At 48.7% G+C, this 21,354-nt stretch overlaps 1 protein-coding gene across 1 annotated transcript in view; it reads left to right on the forward strand.

Annotated features, from left to right (window-relative positions):
* Positions 1–21,354, forward strand: part of LOC119449308 (spliceosome-associated protein CWC27 homolog) — an 83,686-nt gene that overhangs the window by 28,116 nt on the left and 34,216 nt on the right. The window contains exon 4 of the mRNA XM_037712479.2: positions 13,570–13,668. Coding sequence (XP_037568407.2) covers positions 13,570–13,668 — 99 coding nt within the window. The remainder of the gene's footprint in view (positions 1–13,569; positions 13,669–21,354) is intronic.

The raw sequence follows: 21,354 nt of genomic DNA on the forward strand, positions 1-21,354 counted from the left end.
AGCATTTATTGCACCTTTCATACACTTAATACACGCTAGCCGAATTACTATGCATAGAACGTTCACATGGGCCCGCGACAAGTCAAGGAAGTCCAACTCACTGCGACCGGATAGCGAGCGAATATGTTCGCCCCATGCTATGACACCATCGCCTAGTTGTTCACGTGTACGGTCACGCAAACGGTGGCATGTTCGAACGATCCGTGTTCGTCCATACCGGTGCCCTGCTCCTAGCCACGAGAGACGGTCTCGCTAAGCGTGGATCGGTGCACGTGCGGAAAGTCCGCATTGCTCACCGACCCCAACCTGAAGAGGAACAGCCTTCTCCCTTTTGCACCCGCGTAACCCCCCACCGTCAGGTGGCGTCAGCAGCGCAACACTAGCGCCATCTCTCGTAATACGCTGCAACTCCGCCGCCGTAAAGCTACGTGGCGAAGCCGGGTTACAGGAGACGAGATCCATGCGGGGAAAACAACGTCAGGGGACGCGTGTGAGTCGCGCATCCCCGCACCGTGAAGTAGGACGCGTTGGCCGTTATCAGCTCTGCCGGAAAGCCGAAGCAGTTAAAGACCTCGGTCAACTTGTCCCAGATTGCGCGTGCCGTTATCTTCCGAAGCGGAAAAAGGAAAAATGGGAAAAAACCCATTTCGTGAAGGGATCTGTGACAGCCAGGAGAAAGGCGTAGCCTCGGCAGCTTCTGGGAAAGGGTCCCATAATGCCGCAGGCGATTTGCCAGGGTAGCTGGCTGTCAATTGGCTGCATGAGCCTGGGGGGTTTGCCTGCGCGAGGCTTCACACATTGGCACACGCGGCATGAGCAGGCGTAGTGAAGAGCGCCACACTTCATGCCTGGCCAGGAAGCTGGGCGGCACAACTTTTGGAAAGTCTTAAGGCCACTCGCATGTCTGGCCAACCGCAAGTCGTGGAAATAGCTCAAGGTGGCTGTCCTTAGTCAGCGGGGTATCACTACCATGAAAGACTCCTGGGGAGCCTCCTCAGATGGGATATAGCGCAGGAGAACTTTATCGGCGTCAAGCAGATACATATCCAACGTGTCTGCAGCAATACCAGTTGCATCGCACTCGGCGCCAACAGCAATACCAGCTGTCCGGGTGCGCCCGACGGCTTTGCCGCCCCACTCCTCTTGGGAGCTCGGCTCTTTGAGCCTGTCAACGATTTCTATTTACAAAATGGATCGCTGTGCTCAGCCTTTAGCAGCTCTTGCCTGCTGAAGACGATACCAGCGGGAGTAATAGGGTTCACCGTGTGTATACATCCTCTCCCAGGCCTGGCAATCTGGGGATCGCTTCGCCGTTGGGGTTCGTGCCGTTCAAGCCATTGGAGACAAAGGCTCCGGTCTCTACTGAGTGTGTGATGTTGGCGCCTTTCGAGTCATTAGAGGTTGAGGCTCCGGTCTCTACTTGGCACGAATGCTCGCGGGAGCGGCGGACCAAAGGATCAGACGCCGAAACGGGGGCGTGCGACAAGGTGTCCGCCACCACGTTAGAACTCCCTTTCCGGTAGCGCACAACAAAGTTGTACTGCTGCTATGTCACCGCCCAGCGCGCAATGCTGCCCGATGGCTCGCACAAGCGCTCAGGCCGGATTGTACATCTCCACGGCAAACGGTACTCCTTCGCTAAAGCAAACTTCTGGAGAGCACGAAGAACCAACTCCACTCAATGCGCGCCCGACCCAACGGGGCAGTAAACGGCAAAGAGAAGAGCTGGGTTGCTGCTGCGACAGACGCATGATGCCTAACACAACCGGCGCGCGGATCGACGGCAAAGCGGGCTGTCTCACGCGCGTCGAAAATGTCGCTCAGCTGCGCATGAGGCAAGCAGTTGTCGGAAAACGCGGCGACATTGTTGGCTGAGCGGGGTGTCTCGCGCTCGACATTGCCTCCCAGCTGCACTTGGGACAAGGAGAGACTAGCGGGCGGTTTTGTGCCAACAGCGAGGCAGGGAAGCTCAGCTACAGCGCATGGGACGCCGAATTCCGCTGGGACAAAAAAAGGCCAGTGAGCGAGCTCACGCATACGGCCCAGCTCGCAGGCCTTTTTTTGTCCCAGGCAAAGGTGCATTCGTCCGAGAAACGAACTCAGGACAAAGGTAGGCCAGCGAGCGTATGCGTGCCAGCATCTAAGCGGGGTGGCTCCGATGCGGCACCTTGGGCACTAGACTGCACTCGGGACAAAGAGAGGCCAGCGAGCAAGTTTGTGCCAGCACCTAAGCAGTATGGCTCCAGTGCGACACCAGCCTGTGCTCTGGGCAGGGCAAGGCCCGCAAACGCACCGGCAGGGTGGTGTGGCTCTGACGCGGCACATGGCACGGCGAGCGGCGCTCGTGACAAAGGGAGGCCGGCGAGTGTATTCGTGCGGGCATCTAAGCAGGGTGGCTCCTATGCGGCACGTTGGGTACAACTGCGCTCAGGACAAAAGACAGCGAGCGGAGACAGCACGCCGGAGGGACTAGCAGGCACCTGCTCTCTGCACGTCTCAAGCAGTTGAGAAAACCCGTAACTGGCGTGGCTATATAGGACTAGCGTACACATCCAAGTGGTTGACATCACCTAGGGCGCTCCAAGGAAGGGATCGCTCCCGGTGGCCGAAAGCAGAGGGTCGCGAAGGCGAACCTACCTCGTGCTATCGGTGTTGTTCGCTTCGAAGGACCATAAGTCCATAGCCAGGAGCTCAAGCAGGAACGAGGGCCATGAAGGGGCCTGCTCTAATGTCATGCAGAAACCGTGTTGGGCGCCAGTTATGTGGAGATGGGTTTGCACAAGGCTTACCCTACGAGCGACGGTCAGGAAAGGGCACGACGCTCCTCCACTCCGTAACGCACCTAGGCGCTACGGCAAGGTTCGTCGACTCTCCGACTCGGCGCAGAGAAGGCTCCGGAGTCAGTTCGCCAACAAACACGGGTTTATTCACCCAAGGTACAACACAGTGCGACAGTCACGGCACTTACGGGCAAAGGCTCACCGCAAGACTGCACTAGGGCTAACTGGGTAACGGTCCACCAAGCGCGAGAACGAGGAGTCACAAGAACAAAGGTCTCATGTAACCACCTCGTTGCGGCCCTGTGAGCATCTGCCGCGGTGAGGAGGTGCTCAGTGGACGAGAGCTCGGCTGGAGAGGATGCTCGGGGGCCACCACTCGGGAGGCCAATCAGGGCGCGTCCCAGTGACGTGTTCTCACGGGGCAAGTCCAATCCCGGGAGGGGAGAAGCACGGTTCGCGAGGGAAAGTAGCTGCGGCGCGCTAGCCATGTCCGCCATGTTGCTGTTACGGCGGCGGTTCCTGGAGATCGAGCTGAGCGCCTCGTGCGAGCTGTAGGACGAGGCGTGGGAAGGCACCTCGATCCCCACACTTCTTACAAGAAAAGGGTCCTTTATCTGCAACTTCTTCAGATGGATTCGTAGAACTTTTCCTATGCGGCACTGCCACATCTTCTTGGAGACAATAACCCTAAAGAGGTAAAAAAGCTTGTGGGTTTTGCGAGAGAAAAAAACTTCAAGAAACTCTGTATCAGCTTTGTTAAAAAGCTGCTGTAATGAGTCGTGGTAGAAGTCATTGAGTAGCTTTAGGGTGGCCTTCTTTTGCTTTTTCGGTCTGAAAGAAACAGCTTTCAAGTTCTTCATAAGAGCTTGCTTGGTTTTTTCATTCTTAGGACCTGTAGGGAGTATGGGCAGTGTACCTGATTGTCCATATGGTGTGTGCGTTAGGAAGTAGTCCACAGCTTCACCGACGACTCTTTCACGGCCCTGATCCTCAGCTCGGTCTACTATGCTTCTCCCCACAGTTAGGAGCTGTGGAGCAGGGAGCTTTGGCTCAAAACTGTATTTTGGGCCTTTTTCCAGGGTCCTCTTAACTTAGTCTGGAATTGTAGCCTCCCCAAGCCTGGTGAATAAATTAGTACTGGTGATCCTGGTGCATTGCCACAGGAACTCCGTACTATTTGAACTGGAATATTTGTTTCTTCGTGTCCTTGTTTTATTTGCACTGTTCAACCTCACTTCTAAATATGAATCAACTAGCCCTCATCAAGATGTTACTAATGCACATTTGGGTTATAGCCTATTAAATGCATGCAGTGTGCTTCCAGCAGGGCTGTGAAACAGATAGGTGAAGATCGCAGTAGGGTTGGCGGCGAACGCTCTGAATGCGGTGTGCGACGACCCGGGAGGGAATTGGAAACAGAGTGCGCGGTGGCGTTTTCACGTTAGATTGGCGGGCGAGTATTGTGGGGAAGCTGCTGCAGCAGGTGGGTACTGTTCCCGATAGCACGTGCCTCGGGCCTTTTCTTGTTCACACGGGAACAAGCGGCTGGAAAACATATCATAATACCGCAGTTTGGCATTGTATTGAGCGTTGGTGTCGAAAGATTGTGTTTTCCAGGAACTTATGAACCGGTAAATAATGAGCTTAACTGTACTGGGTTAGTTTTTGTGTTCCTGATGGCGAACATTACCGTTGGGATATCGTATGTAATAGGATCCTATCAACTAGGTTCTACTGTATGCACACAAACATGCTGAGATCAGGAAAGATTTCTAGCAAAATTTATGACTATCAATTTGTTGTATTGTGAACAAAGCCCCCTTATGGAAGCTGAAATGTCTTGTTTTTCTTTGTTTTTGGTTGGCGTCCGTTTTACCCTTGACTTTGAGCAATCGCGACCAGACAAGTTTTCGTCGAACTCTTGATTTTATCAATTTGTTGTCCCAAACATATTTTCATCAGAAGAAGGAACACGTCAAAAACAAGTTTGAAAAAGGAATGCTTGAGCAGTCACCATGAGAGGATGCACTGTGTGCTGCCATACCGGAATCACCACTGCACGCACCCCAGTGTATGGGAATTCTCAAAGCGCATCCAAAAGGTGAGACGCAACTGAAGGCAAAAAAAAAAAAAAAAGAAGGCTTATTAGTATCTCTGAACGTCAGCTGTGCGGGGATATATTTAAGCTACTGGAAACATGATAATGGCCACCGTAAGAAATTATAGCCTCCACGCACGCAGCAAACAACGTGCGCGTGGCCACATGAGCAGGTAGTGCTCAAAGGTAAATACAGTAAAACCTTGTTAATTCGACTAGCATTAATTTGGAAAATAGGATAATTCAGACTAGTCCTCTGGTCCTGGCCGGCGTATGCATTATTCAATGCAATCAAACTCTTGGTAATTTGGACGTATTTGGCCGCACATCGGTTAATTTGGACAACTTTCGGAGCTCGGTGAGCAAGGAGCGCCACAAATGTGCGTCGCAAAAGAGCTACAATGGTGCTAGCGCCCAACCAAAACGAAGACGAAGTGTCTAAGTCCGCGTCGCCATAAGGCTGTTCCACATGGCGCAATTTTCACTTAGCGACACAGCGAATTCCGTCGCTTAGCTACCGCCGCGAAGTCGCGGGCTCTCTGCGACGGGATTCCAACATGCTGGTCGCTCCGCCGCTGAGTCACAGCGATCAGTGCGATGTGGGCAGAGCAACGTGACGTAAGAGCAGGCGCTTTCTTGTTTTACCGCGTGTTGGAAGCTCAGCGGAGCAATGTCGTGCGCTAGCTTCAATTATGTTTTAAAACAGGGCGTACCCACTTGTGGCTCAGTAGCTTCTTGAACAGGAGGCGCTGCACGCTATGCAGGTCGTGAGCCGCCTTCAACATGTGGCACGTACCCATTCACCGTCGTCTTCATCGCTACAAATTGTGCCATGTGCTTGCACACTCAGTCGTAGCTTCTTCTGCCAAAGCAAATACTCCTCCAGGAGAAGAGTTGTGGCTTCGATATATTACCACAACAAAGAAAGAAACTAGAATGTACTAAACGAAACCACCCAACCGACGCCGCACTAGCCCCACGCTCATACAATGCGGTGTTGTGCACTCGCTGCGGCTGCACACTAAGCGATCGTAAAGTCTCAATGCTCTTAAACGTTTAAAAATGGTGTGCTTGTTCTATTTTCAAAAAGTAAGAAAATTGTGTTATTTGATTAGTTTCCATGTTTTTATTTAGTGATGCAGGGATGGATGCTTCGTGAGCAAGGGGCAACCGTCGGCGTCGCTGCGACGGAAATTGCGCTGTCGCAGACGCATGTGAAAGCTGTGAGCGAAAATCGCTCTGCGACGTCGCAGCAGAATGACTTTTGTAGCGAGAGCTACAATGGCCGTATTCTCGTCGTTTCTCTGTGGTCGGTGGTTGCACCGCGAGCTGAGCCGTTGCCTAGCAACTGCCGCAGCTGGCAGTGGCGCTCGCCGCGCCATCTGGCATGACGTCAGAGGAGGAGCCGCTGAAACCGCGAGCTGAGCCGTTGCATCGTACGAGGGCAGTCCGATAAGTACTTAGCCTTCAAAAGAAAAACTAAAATTTTGGAATGGTGTCGATTTATTTCTCAACATAGTCCCCTTTCAACTCTATACACTTGACCCAGCGATCCTCCGACTTCTTGATCCCGTCAGAAAAATGTTTTCTCCTGGGCTGCAAAGTAGGCTTCTGTGGCGGCGATAACTTCTTCATTCGACTCAAATTTTTGTCCGGCGAGTGACTTTTTCAAGTTGGGAAACAAGAAATCACTCGGGGACAAATCTGGAGAATACGCTGGATGGTGCACCACTTCGTAGCCCAGTTCGACCAACTTGGACGGCGCAGGTGTAAGCTGGCGCGTTGTCATGGTGGAAGAGCACCTTTTTCTTCACCAAATGTGGCCGTTCTTTTCGCAATTCAGTGTCGAATCGGCCCAGTAATTCGGCGTAGTAGTGTCCTGTCACCGTTTTGCCCTTCTCAAGGTAGTCGACGAAGATCACACCTTGAGAATCCCAGAAAATGGTGGCCATCACCTTTCCGGCCGATGCGACAGTCTTCACCTTCTTCGGAGCAGGTTCTCCGGGTGCAGTCCACTGTTTCGACTGTTCTTTGGTCTCTGGTGTGTTGTTGTTGTTTGTTGTTTATTTATACTGTCAACCCTTTACAAGAGTGGAAAAAAATAGAGGAAAAGATACAATATTCTGCTACATCTCGAGCAAGAAACAAAAATTACAAGGCAGTATAATGGCAATATCTATAAAAAAGTGACATGCAGTATACAAAGACAAAATACATTGTTTTATGCGCACCAGAAACAAAAATACATACTAAGACGCATTCATACCAGAGAAGATGACATTCTCTAAATCAGCAGTAAAATCACTGACGGAGGAAGATGCGACTACTGAATTTGGTAATTCATTCCATTCCTTAATCACCTTGGGAAAAAAGCTATACTTGAATGTATCATTTCGTGTAACTGGTGGCTGTATTTTTATTTTATTTATTTCATATTGCTAGCCTGGGTACCAGGCCTTAAGCAGGAGTGGGCATACATAATTTTTGATGACAAAAAGTTGCAACATAAAACATCACAAAGACATAGCGAAGAAAAAAAAAATTGAAAAGCAACTGCACACAGAGAAAAACCTTGCATTTTCTACAATGAAATGCATCATTATACAATTTTTACTACCGGAACAAAAAATCAGGATCGGTTCCTCAGTGCATTTATAAATAAATCAACTGTTTCACATCCTAAAACATCAGCTGGTAAACAATTCTATTCACGGGTTGTTCTTGGAAAAAAAGAATTTTTGAACGTATCAGTGCGATTTATAAAATCTATGACTTTCTTAGAGTGACAAAAGCGCACTGCACTTTCAGATGCAGGTTTTATATATAATATCTTGTCAAGTCCAATCTTTCCATGAAAAACCAAATAAAAGAATTTCAACCTTTCCGTATTTCTTCTTCTTTGTAGTTGTTCAATTTCCGCCTTTTGCAAGAGGAGTGAGGGTGACGTCTGCCAGCTATAACTATTAAATACATATCAAATAGATTTTCTTTGAACCCTTTCTAGTTTTTTTATGTTGAACGCAGTAAAGGGATCCCATACTACTGCTGCGTATTCTAACGATGGTCTAATAAATGTCTTGTATGCTACAAGTTTTATGTCCGGCGTGGCATTTACAAGCCTCCTCCTTAGATAACCAAGCTTTTTCATGGCCCTTTTTTCGATGTACTCGACATGGTCATTCCATTTTAGGTCAGATGTGAGTATTATTCCCAAGTACAGTGAAAGCTCGATGATACGAATCTCACGGGGTCACGAAAAATCGTATTAGCCGAAATTCGTATCATCGAAACAATTAAAACTACAGTAAAATCTCGATAATTTGAACTCGAAGGGGCCCGAAAATTTGTTCGAATTAAAAGGACATATTTTTGAAGTATTCGTGCACCATAGCACAATGCACGAACGGTGCGAGTCGTGAAATATCGCAGCGAGCAAGCGCATAGCAAGCGCGGGCCACAAAACTGCCCAGGCCGGCTAACGGTCGCTTCCCGATAACGGCAGAAAACGAAGCTTCAGGGAGCGGGCAGCGCCGGCACACGGGTGCGCGCGGAGACCGTCGAAGGTGAGGGAGGAGGGCGGCAGGGAAGCTGATTTGGCCGCGTCAACTCCGCCGCTTCTGTGGATCCCCTCGCCCTCCCTCCCTCCCTCTCAACTCCCTCGTAGCTTTCTCACCTTCGACTCCGTGCGCACATCTCCGTGCGCGCCTGCCGCCGTGCTGGCGCCAGCTTATTTTAGCCGCTCCCTGAAGTTTCGTTTTCTGCCGTTATCGGGAAGCGAGCGTGTGTGGGCGTGGGCAGTTTCGTTGGCCCGACTGCGCCTCCGCCGCTGCTTCCCTCTGCGCTGCTGCCGCAGCGTGCAAGGTCAACATGCGACTAGAAAATAGAGGAAGCATAGAGGAGAAGGGTTCACTGCCATTTTATCCGCATGGCTGAGACGTCGGCACTAGTGTGTGCTAGAATACGGTTGTCTAGAACACACTAGTCGGCACGTACACGCTTGTTCCGGCACGATGCAGAAACGGCGACCTTGCAATTTGAGAGAGGGTGAAATTTCCGCCGCGGGTTCTTCTTTTTTTTCCCGTTCCTTCGCGCGCGGCATTGAGGGGTCTCTCCTGAGCTTTTGCTCTACGGCGGTGTCGGAGCAATGCCGGTCGGAGGCACCGCCGCGTGATTTGGCGCGCTGCTAAGAGCATTGTCAGTGCGCGGTATGTTCGAAATAACGAGATTCGACTGTAGCTAAATTAAAGAGTCAGAGGTGAACTCACTCAGGCATATGTACGTAAAAAGCATTTATTTCTTGAAGAAAAAGTCTCAAATGTCCTTCTATCTCGGTAGACAATCCTATCTCGGTAGACATAGCTCGCTGCGACTAGGTAAAATGGCGCAAACACAAAGAACGCGGCCCGAAGCACAGCAGCCACTCCGTCCGATGGGCGGCCGCCGAAAAGGAGGAAAAGTACAAAAGCGCCACCGCTTCAAACTCTTCGCGCCCAGTCGCGGAGTCCGCGCTGTCCGGCGCCGCGTGCGCGCCTCCGCACCAAAAGAGAACGGGAGAAAGCGCGTGACTGCGCGCTGTTCTCTTTCGCGGCCGTCGGTGGGGGCGGCGTTTTTATTCGTATCAACCGACGCAGGCCGGAAATCGATTCGTAACAACCGTTCTCTAGCACTTGCAAAGTATTGGGCTCGGCCGGGACCACAGAAAAATTCGTATCATCCGGAAATTCGTATTAGCCGTGATCGTATCATCGAGCTTTTACTGTATTTATGTGCAGAGACCTCCGATAGAGCATGACCATCAATGTGGTAAGTAAACAGAAACGGTTGTTTTTTTCGCGTCACTCTCATTGCGACTGCTTTTTTCTAATTATTTGTCATTTGCCAATTTATGCACCATGTGTTCAGTGTGGCTAATGCTGTGTTTAAAGATTCATGATCACTCAGACTGCGAATATCTTGGTATAGTATGCAGTCGTCCAGACGCGCTTGTTGTCCGGAGTATGTATAAGCTGTGCCTGTGTCTAAAGCGTTGATCCGGTAAAATTATGCAGTATTCAGATAAATTTATTTTAACCTGGTTATGAATAATTAAAAACAAAAATTTTAATCGGTCAAACTTCGTCCTTAATTCTAACGCGGAAAGGTTTGCACGACTGCATAGTTCAGTAGGAGAGTGCATGCGCTGATATTTATTAAATATAATTCTAGAAGCTAGTCGTTGAACTCTGCCCAATTTATGACGGTTAGTAGCAGTGTGGGGGTCCCATACTATCCTAGCATATTCAATGATTGGCCATATTAATATCTTATACGCCAGGCTTTTCACTTCAGGAGTTGCGCTATACAATCTTCGCCTGAGGCCCCAAAAGAACTTTATTTGCCCTTCTACAAACTTCATTGATGTATATGTTCCACCTCAAGTCTGAAGTAAATATTAATCCTAAATAATTATATTCTGTTACTCTTATTAGTTCATGGGGACCGATACTGTATTTATACATCAGGGGCGTCTTTTTCCGTGTTATAGTCATACAAACTGATTTTACTGGGTTTAGTGACATTTGCCATTCATTACACCATTGTCAAATTTTATTTAAATTGGTGTTGACGTTTAACTGGTCATTTAAAGATTCAATCCTTTTATATATTACGCAGTCGTCTGCAAACAATCTTAGCGGGACGGTTATATCAGTAGGCAAATCATTAATAAAGATAAGAAATAAAAGAGGCCCCAAAACACTGCCTTGAGGTACTCCAGACAAAACTGCTTTGGACGTGGATTTAATTTATTTATTTCGACATACTGCTCACGAGAGTGGAGGTAGTATCTAAACCACTTAGTAATGTTTGGATTTCTAAATATTTCATTTATTTTTAACAAGAGTTTAGGATGCGAGACTTTATCAAACGCTTTGGCGAAGTCTAAAAAGTTTAGGTCACAAAACGACGCAGGAACTCCTTCGGATTACGCTTAAACAGCTTCAAACACTGCTCTGAAGTGGTCTCACGGACGCGCTTGTTGTCCCGAGTGAGCAAACGCGGCACCCATCGCGCCGACAGCTTTCTCATGCCCAAAATTGCATGCAGGATATGACACGCGCGGTCTTTTGAGGTGCCTACTGTCTCAGCTATCTCGTGCACCTTCAGTCGGCGGTCTGCCAATACGAGGTCGTGGATTTTTGCCACGCTATCGGCCGTGGTAGCTGTTTGCGGGGCCCCTGGGCGAGGCTCATCAAAAACCGACGTGCGACCACGTTTAAACTCGTTGAACCAATTTTTGACGGTTGCCATCGAAGGCGAAGACTCACCATAGACAGCATCCAGTCGCTCTTTGATTTCGCTGCGCGATTTCCCTTCCAAAAAAAAGCATCGAATCAGCGACCGATATTGCTCTTTTTCAATTTTTTTAACGGACACACGAAAAATCACCTGCTTCCTCTTCCTCAAGCAGCCAAAAACAAAACCGCAAGCCCGATTCGACTGGACCTTTGCATGTGTCCCTCTAAGAGAGCGTACTCAACGTCAGTATATGTCTCATGCGATAGCGTCGCGCTCTCGCCTTGAGGCTAAGTACTTATCGGACCACCCCAGTATGCATAGAAGGGGCGGCTCAGTGGTATTCATCGGCAGATATGGAAAGTGAGTCCGAGAGACTGAAAGAAGATAGGCTTCGTCGTCGGAATGAATCCAAGAGGAGGCAACGAGCCGAGGAGCCGGAGGAAGAACGAGCCGCACGCCTCGAGACGCATTGTATGTATGAAGTGGCCAGGCGAGTGCATTCAGATGAGGATGGTTCGTCGTCGTCTAGTTCGGCATCTCGTGTCAGGGTCGCGGATCAACGACGGAATGAAACCAGGAGAAGGCAACGAACTGCGGGGACAGAAAAAGAACATGCTTGGTGTATCGAACAGAGACGGCAGAGTGATGCAGCTCGGAGAGCGCCGCACCTAGTTGCCGATACAACGCAGTTGGGGGACGTGACGGCTCACCGTGTGACGGACCATGTGATTTGGCTGGCCGAAAGTTCAAGTGCGACGCGCATGTTCCTAATGGACTTTACAGACAATCCCTTTGGATTTGCATGTGACGTTTGTGAAAGACTGACATATGTGAGATTTGAGTCCGGTGAGTAGCGCAATGTGTGAAACACTTGGTTTAGCCGTACCTGAGAGAAGCAGAAGATTCCGGTTTACAGCGTGAGTAACGGGTATCGTTACCCGCCGATGCCATCAGGTTTACCGGTGTTGAACGACGTGGCGGAACGTTTGATTTCGCCACGCATTCCGATGCCTCATGAACTGGAGAAACGGACAGTTTTGCATCAAGGGACCCGTGGTGAACGTGCCGGTCGACACCGACGAAATGCTGAAACAGTTATCCTGCTTGTTAGGAGAGGACAAGGCGATAGTGGTAACCGATGTAACCGTACAGCGAACCAAGCTAAACAATAACATTAACCGTACCTCTTGCTACGCACACCCAGGCATAACCGAGTTAAGCCACAGCCATTTTCTTTTCGTGCCAATCGCGCCATGTGAAACAGCCTATAGTCATCAGCGGAAATCGTATGTGAATGACAGTAACATTGGAACGCTTCGTGCCTATTTGTGCCTTTAAAGCCTTTGTTCTTGTGTTTACCGCCGCGCATAACACCACATTGGCCATGGGCTTTCATAATTGTGTAGTCGCCATCCATGAACGTGCCGATAGCGGCTGCAGCTTCTTCCGCAACGATTGCGGCAAATAGTAGTTTCGTTTTCACTCTGTATGCACGTTGGCCGCGTGCCTAAATAACTGCGTAGTCGCCATCCATGATTGCATGGATAGAGAGCGTGGTTTCATCTGCACTTGTTGCTGTGAATGGTAGTTTCGTTCCGACTTGGTGCGTGCATCGGCCGCGTGCCTTCAGCACTGCAAAGTCGCTGTTCATATATGCGTCAATAGCGGCCGCGGTTTTCTCCGCAGTGGTTGCGGCAAACAGTTGTTTCGTTTTGACTCGGTGCAAAGCTGTCGAGGATGAAGAGCACTGGCTACATCGCGATAGATGGACTATCTGTTGGCCATCAGCTCAGTGGCAAAAACATCATCGGGATGTGCGCGCGGTAGTGCAAAGCATGTCGCAAATGAAGGTGCGTGCCGCGGCTGTGCTGCGAAGGAAGTCGCAAGGCCTCGATTGCCGCTGCGAGAGCCAATGAGATGACGAGAATTCCACCTTCCACTCTGCTTTTGTGCAAAATAGCAACAGGATTTGCTCATTCATTCACTAAATAAAGGCGTTTGACATAGTAAGCATTTGCTTATTGTTTTCTAGATATCCTCGATAATTCGACATTCGGTTAATTCGGAAATTTTTTCAGTCCCGTGAAATCCGCATTAGCGAGGTTTTACTGTAAGTCGAGTTGTGCACTCCGCTAAGCAAAAACACAATTTCAAATGAGTTTGGGCATTTCCATAAAGATGGCAGCACCTCTCCACAACCATTTGTGTTGAATACGCACGAAATATTAAACATAATATTGGTGCTACAAATGTGTACGTCAAAAACTGTGCGGGACGGATCGGCCATACGTGTATGGCAAAAACCCTCAAACAGTTCAATACTCACTTGGGATCACTGGGAAGTATTACTGTGCTCACGTTTACTGTAGTTTGACTGCTGGGCACACCCTCAATGATGGTTGGTTATTTTCCCAGGTGGTTGGGGAAACACTGTACAACATGCTGCGCCTCGAGGAAGGCCTGGTGGATTCAGAGGACCGGCCCCTGCACCCGCACCGGGTTATCGCCACACAGGTGAGTGTCGTTACTATAAGCCGGAACAACATGACTAAAATAAGCACACCACACCGGATGAGCGCCGACTGCGACCACAATTTTTATTCTAAGGAATGCTAGACGAGGGAGTCCATGCACTCAAACCTAGAAGGCGAGGATTTTAGCAAAAAGAAAAAAGAAAGCAATAACAGACCCATTCTACTTAAAAAAGCCAAAGTATAAATATAGCAAAGTATAGCAAAAGCTTGTACTTGCGCATACTGGCAGGAACGGTGAAAGCACATGTGTGGACGTTTCAAACTGATGAATTTGCGGAACACAGTTTAAACTGACACCTTCGCGGAGTTTCAGTGTCACACGTGCAATATCTGCACTTCGCTACGACGTGCAATGTGACGGGCAAACGCAAAACACACTTGATGCCTTGGCTGATTTTGTCGTGGTGTTGGAGTTGTAAACACAAATTGATTTTACCGTTGAGATTTGTTTTTTGGGTCTGCCCGATAATGCATATATCCTTGCAACCCTGATCGTGTCGGTTGGCGACTGCATTTACTGTCCTCACATAAACTTAAGAGCCAAAGAGCGACAAGGTGCACACGTTCGGCATGGACTGCATGCCGCTGACAAGTGGCCGGATCAAAAGGCTTCTCCATCACCCAGGCAACCCTCACGCACCCGCTGCCTTGTTCCACGTCTCCTCTAAGCCTTACTGAGAAGCGGGCTCGCTTGTCTGCGGCAAGTGCATTATAGGCTCCTGACACTGCCCAAGCAGTGCGTCGAAGCAAGAACTATCATTGCCTCGAACAAAGCTGAGTCAACACTGGCACGGAGGTCTGCCAGCGTTGTGCTAGCATAGAAACTGCATGCATGCTCTTTCTTAGCGCAACAGAAATGGCACGAATTTCGCTTTGTTACTTCAAGTCAAAAAAATATTTGCTTTCACGGACAACAAATCTTGTATGCCACTGGACCTGGACACATTCTTGGTGGGAAAGAACAGGTCTTTTTTTTGTGTGTGTGTTGTGGGGAGCACACACAACCATCTTCTCCCGCGTACTCATGTCGTCGTGTTCGCACGTTGTGGATGCGTTGGAAGACTGCGTAGACGCGCAAGAGCGGCACTGTGCCCTCTCCCGGTTCCCTGTCGCCTCTTGCGACGCGCGTGCCCTTCCCTCCCAGCTTGCGGGGAAAGGAATGGCATCCGACAGACGAGGAGGACATTTTACTCCCTCTCCGCGCAAAAGGTGAAAGGGCATAAAAAAGCGCCACCAGGGGAGACCCTCTGTGTCTGGCGCCCCGACCTTGAACCTGCCGGAAAGGATTTTACTTGCTGCAACCCCTGAGTGACCTCGTTTGCCTGACTATCACACGCAACGAGGCAAGCCTATTTATTACTGTGCGTAACCCTGTGTTTTGAACCGGCGCGATTGCAGTTTCTGTTACAAGTTTCTGTTTCGCTCTTATAGCCAAGCAACCTTGTACGTCCAGAATTCTGCGTTCTCTTCTCTCACTCTCTTTTTCGCTGTCTGTCCCGCCGGCGTTGCATCATTGTGGCAGCACCGCGTTTTTGCGACGGTTGACATACACTAAATCTGAAGTTTTTATAGTGTTGTCGCCGTCTGTCATCTGTCCGAAGAGTGGCCGCTACGTCAACACGCGCCATGGAATCAGAACAATTACTTAATACACAGTGGACTTCTCTCTGCAAGTGTGTCTTATTGCCCGCAGCAATAAATATTGTTGAGTTGATACCGCTGCTTGCCTTATTCGCCCAGACCCTACGGGGGAGTACGACCGAACGACTGTGTGTGGATAGATCCGCAGCTTGCCTTCAGCCCTAGCCTGATGCAGAGCATATCCCCCCAGTGTGTGCTGGAGTAGCGACATTGGAAGCAATGGAAACAGACAAAAAGTTTTTTTTTTTTTTTGATGTCGCCAGGCTGTATATGAAGTTATGCTTTGATATAGTAATTTAATAGAGTCTGCAAGCACGACTTGGCTCGGTATTTGAGTAGCTCGCTCTTTTGTGGCACTGCTTTGATGCTCTAGTGAGCCCTCAATCTTCGCTTACTCAATCGCCACTTCTGGAGCTAATGCGCAGAGGTAATGATGAAGTGTGCCCATTATATTCATGCCACTGAAATGTCCATGCATTTCGCTGGATCACTGCTAATGTGGCCACATTTTGAAGAAAGCAAAATGGCAAACTAAGATTTAGGGGCATTTTCCAGCCCTATCGCAAAAATCCAAACTGGGATTTTTGCGATAGGGCTGCTTCATGATAGATTTTTGGCGCATTATTGTTATGCATTTCAGCGCTATCGCAAGTCTGTGATATGCATCACGCTATCCAAACGTAATTGAAAAATACGTACGGAATTAACTCGGCTCGAGTTGCATATCGGAGTGAATGTTTAGCCAGACACCGCCGCTCCATGTGAATAGCACCTCCCAGGCGCATATCTTCACCGGAAGCTGAAGTAACAGGAGCCTGCCCTGGCCTCTAGCGCGAGAGCAGAGAGGCGAAGAAGCCTAGGAAGCATCGGCGGGGGGAATCGAGTGAGGATTTAGAGAAGACACGTATTTTATGTTAATGTCAATTTATTAAACAGCTTTTGCGCCTTAAAATTGCCGACGAGAACATCTTTATTTATTTATTTAAAATACCTTACAGGCCCATTTAAGGGCATAGGGTAAGGGGGGACACAGAGTAAGTGTTTCGACAGGAGTAAACAATATAAATGTTAATACAGGCCGTCACAAGATGGGTAAAGCAAAGTTCAAAAAAAAGTTTGTATAGGCTAAGCTTTAGACAGCGTAAACACATTATTATACTCTTAAACATAAAACCGATCCTCTGTACGGACAGGCAGAAGAATAACTCAAACGTCCGGCAATGCCATTAGAAATGTCAACCTACGAGCACTGAAAACGCAGGTGCTCGTGATTTGAGGACTGGCAACTAAGCAAGGGCCACGACATGGAACGGAAACCGTAAGCTTAGGCTCTCGTGTTCCAAAAGGATTAATTCTTTTATGGAATTAATCCTGTGCCCCGACCGGTTTCAAAGCTGTTGTCTTCCCCATCCCATCCATAGTTGTGCTTCTGCTGCGAGAGGTGTCACGGCGCTCGCCGGCAAACACCTCTGTCCGGAGCGCATGTAGCCGATTGTTTTGTGCGTATATACATGGGAAGCAGATAAATGTTAGAGACCGCATTATATCCGGTCCTGCACTATAGGCGGTTACAAGAGGTCTGAGCTGTAGTGATACGTTAGTTTCTTGCTCACTAGTTTGATATCAATCATTGTTCTATATGTGATCATAGTCCGGTTGTGCCATCAATTTTTAATAGTGAAGCTGTTTAAGCCAGCCGTAATTTGTCGTGCATAACAAGAACCTACCAAGAAAGAAAATAAAATATACTTTCTTGCCGAGGCGGGATTCGAACCTGCGTACCCCCGGTCCCAAGGTGAGCGTCGTAACCACTAGGCTATACAGCCACGCTTGCAGAGTATGCATTTATGCAAACCATATTATTGCGTTCGAGCGACGTCGTCTTCGTGCACAGCTGGTGCGTTCGTACGCTCGTGCCTTGCTAGGTGAAGAGGTTTTGCGCGCTATGAGAGCGAGATCACGGAGCAGGTCTCTTGGAAATGGTGTCGTTGTTGCAAGCTGGGCTATGCAACGTGCAGTGACGGCCATAAGTCTGAGACGCGCGAAGAGAAATTATCATCATCATGAGTAATAAGATGAAAAGAATGTGCGCACTTCCGGAAAATGCTGGGCTACGATTGCCCAGCTTCGCTGTTTCAAGCGTTGCGTGACTGAGTGCAAGGTTAAGCGTTTTTTTTCTTTGCTTCGATCAGGAATGTACATGAGACACTTTTTCAGTTAAGTTACCTCACAGGCTCCCAAAGGAGGATAAAGGGAATTAGCAAAAAGAAAGGAGTAGAAAGAAACACCTCGCCCTAGTCACAAAGGTGCCGGCGGACGAGAAGAAATACATTGTAGTGGCACATTATCGATCTGTTTTATTAAAAACTTCTTGAAACTTTTGGCCACATAATGCTGTGACAGCCCGACTCAAGGCACATAGACGGGTCAGAAAACACACGTACATTGTAGTAGGGGGCGCAAACTGCACTGACCAACTTGCGTCATGTGTGCCAATTTATTATCAAGAACAGTGGTGATAGTTGTGCCACTGCGCATACAATGATGTCATAACTTATCACATCATCCTTCCCTCATAAATAAGAAAAGGAAAAAAAAGAAAAGTAGAAAAAGAAAACAGGAATAGAAAAACGTAAGGCACAGTTAACTCGGCAAAAAAAACAAAGTTAACATGAGGTGTTTTTTTTTTTTCATCTTGTTCCACTTTTACGGAGAGCAACGCTGACCTGTCTGTTCGGGGACTACGGTGAGGCGTCACAGCACCCTGAAAGTTCTTCGTCGATGTTGGTGGTTGGGGGGCCTTGCAAGCTCTGGGCTTGTTGTGGCTGCGATTCATCGCGAGTGCTCGCAGCATGTGCTTCCTGTTGAGGACCATCGTTTAGCGTAAGAGTTGATTCGGGGTCAAATTCAGAGTTCGACTCTGTGTGGGGACCTATGTTGCTACCAGCTGACCGGATCCCTTAGCCTACAGGTCGGACATGATCTAGATGACGGCTCCACTGACGACCGTCTTCAAGTTGCTGGTGTACTGCAGAATTATGCTGCCGTGCAACCACTGCGGTTACCCACATAGGACCTGGACGGAGGTTCCTGGCGTACACCTGCTTGCCAGGTTGACTGCAGATTCGAGGCGTCGCTTTCTGGTCGCACCCAATTTTGTGCTTCAACTGCTTCTGTAGAACTGTTGATCGCAAATCAGGATGCAGAAGATCTATTGCAGTCTTCAGCCTTCGCCCAAATAGTAGCTCAGTTGGGCAACATCCAGGGACTTCATGTGGTGTGGACCTATATGTCAATAGTATACAAGCAATTTGCGCTGTCACGATCGACGACACGCCACACATTCGTCCCGAACTTATCCTTTATTATCCACACCAACCAAACGCACCACACTACTCACGTTTCCCTCCTTTTCGTCTCTGCTGCGCACACAGTCACTCACTCCCACCGCTCTCTTCCCCGCACTCGCGCCACCTCTCTTCCGCTCCGTCAACTACTCTTGATCCCGCGCTTGGCCTCCGAGAACCGTGGCTCCTCATCGTGTGTCTTGGGCTCGCTTGCCCCGGCCCTTGTGCGTCACAGCGCATGCAAATCTCCCAGGCATGCCTTCAATTTCCCCTTGATTTTACCTGGCTATATTCTATCCTCTTGAAAGAACAGTATTAAACAAGGCAAGAACTTATCATCAGCCAGTAGTTACAGGCCAGTCAATAGCTTTGACAAGCTGTCTGTGCAAACCATTTGAAGTAATGGCAAAACGGTGCTTGATCTGTGTTCTGGAAAGCAACAAAATGCTGGACCCCCTTCAATGTAGTTTCAGGGAAGCTGTGTCTACAATGGACCACCTTGTTAGCATTCAGCCTGTGGGTAGCACACGCACCCATTTCCTCGCGTTCACACATGTGTCGAGAGCCGGCGAAGACATGGAGAAGCTGCCCTCTCCTGGTTCTCCCTCAGCTCTCGTAGCGTGTGCCCTTCCCTTCCAGACTTGTGGAAAAGGTAATCGGCGTGTGAGGAGGACATTTCTCCCGCGAAGGCAAACAGATATAAAAGAGCGTCACCCTCCGGCACCCCGGCCTCGAACCTGACCATCGACCTCATGGATACCTGCCGCAACCCGTGAGTGAGCTTGTTGCCTGACTATCATACGAAACAAGTAAAGCCAATATTTATTGCCTATTTACAGAGTGAACTTTCCCTCTACAAGTGTTGCTTATTGCTTGAGCAATAAACATTGTTAGAGTTGACAAAGCTGGTTGTCTTATTTGCCCGAACCCAACGTAGCTGCGATTGCACGCGCTACGGATTGGGGGTAAGATGGAATGACTGTGTGTAGCTCCAGAGCTTGCCTTCAGGCCTAGCCTCGTGCCGAGCACACAAGGCATACATTAGAGATGCTTTTATACATAAGCAGTTCTTTCTCTCAGTATTTCTAGACCTAGAGAAAGCTAACGATATGACGTGGTGCTTTTTTTCCGCGCTGGGTGTCCATGGCCACATGTTAAACACAATCGAAATTTTTCTGTTTAAACGCAGATTTTGCGTAAGAGTGGGCAGAGCTTTGTCTAGCCTATTATTTCAAGAGACTGGTGTGCCGCAAAGGGGCGTGCTTAGTTGCACACTCTTTATTCTAAAACTGAATTCCCTGCATGCAGTCATGCCACGCACAATGTTTTATTGTCTTCATGTCGAGGATGTGCCCATAGGCTTCAAACCATGCAATATTGCCATCTGCGAATGCCATGTGCAGGTTGGAATAAGCAAATTGTCCAAATGGGCTAATGAAAATAGGTTTAAAATAAACACCTAGTAAAGTACTTGCATGCTCTTCTAACAAAAAGAGCGGTGTAACACTAGTGCCAAGTATTGCGATCAAGGGAGATCACCTCTCTGTGAGTAACGAACATAAATTCCTAGGAATCAATTTAGACTATATGTTTGTTCTCTATATTAAATATCTGAAGACGAAACATCTTATAACAATGAACCTCTTAAAGCTTCTATTGCGCAAAACGAAGCTTCTGTTGTGCACATTTTCGTGAGTGCATTTCCTAACTACTACTTGTCGGTTTGTGTAACATGCTTGTTGTGTCCTGATTTCTTTTATGCATGAACACTTTGTTCTGTTTTTTATGTTTTATGTCACCCACTCTGGCTTACAGCCTCATCTGGAGGCTAGCAATACTGTATAAATAAATAAATAAATAGATATATAAATAGACAAACAAACGAATAATAAATAAACAAACATATAAACAAATGTAAATAAATAAATGTGGGGTGGTGATTGAAAATGCTAAAATCAATCAATGAATCAACAAGCTTCTGTTATGATGGGCTAAAAATATGTTGCTAAGTATGTGGGTCTCACAGGAGTAACCACCGTGGATTCGAGCTTAGCGAGCCACAGGGCCGCGTCATCTGTCGGCCTTAGCACCGCTGTGTTCAGGCCGCAAGGGGCTACCGAGCGATGCACGCAAGAACACAGTATTGCCCTGAGTAACAGTATTGTCTCCAGTGGCACCCAACACTGTACCAACGGCCGTTCCTGGGGCGGCGTGGGAACAGAAGGAGTCCCGCACCAAGGCCGGAAATACAAAAAGGGGTGCTCGTCGCTGCGAGAGCACAGGCTCAACCTGGGACACGCCGCTAGGAAAAGGCCCTCGCAATAACCAATGGGCCAACTCGGGAGAGCTCGGGCAATCTCCTTTGGCAAGTGCGACTCGGCGTGGTACGACCTCATGCGAGCACTAGGCACCAGTCTTCGGCTTAGAGTCGGGGAAGGATCAGCACAAAGTACGCGCTCCCCGCATGGGCAAAGGCACTGTGCGCGAGCTCAAGTCCTAGTCACAAAGGTGTCGGCGGAAGAGAGGAAAGCATGTATCAGGGTGCGTACAGGTCCTTGAAATCCTTGAAAACCCTTGAAATTGCAAAGTGTGTTTTCAAGGCCCTTGAAAGTCCTGGAATTTTTCTGCTTCCTTGAAAATCCTTGAATTTCGTGAGCAATGCACTTGACATTGCGACC

This window comes from Dermacentor silvarum, chromosome 4 (genome assembly GCF_013339745.2).
Source record: "Dermacentor silvarum isolate Dsil-2018 chromosome 4, BIME_Dsil_1.4, whole genome shotgun sequence".
Lineage (NCBI taxonomy): Eukaryota > Metazoa > Arthropoda > Arachnida > Ixodida > Ixodidae > Dermacentor > Dermacentor silvarum.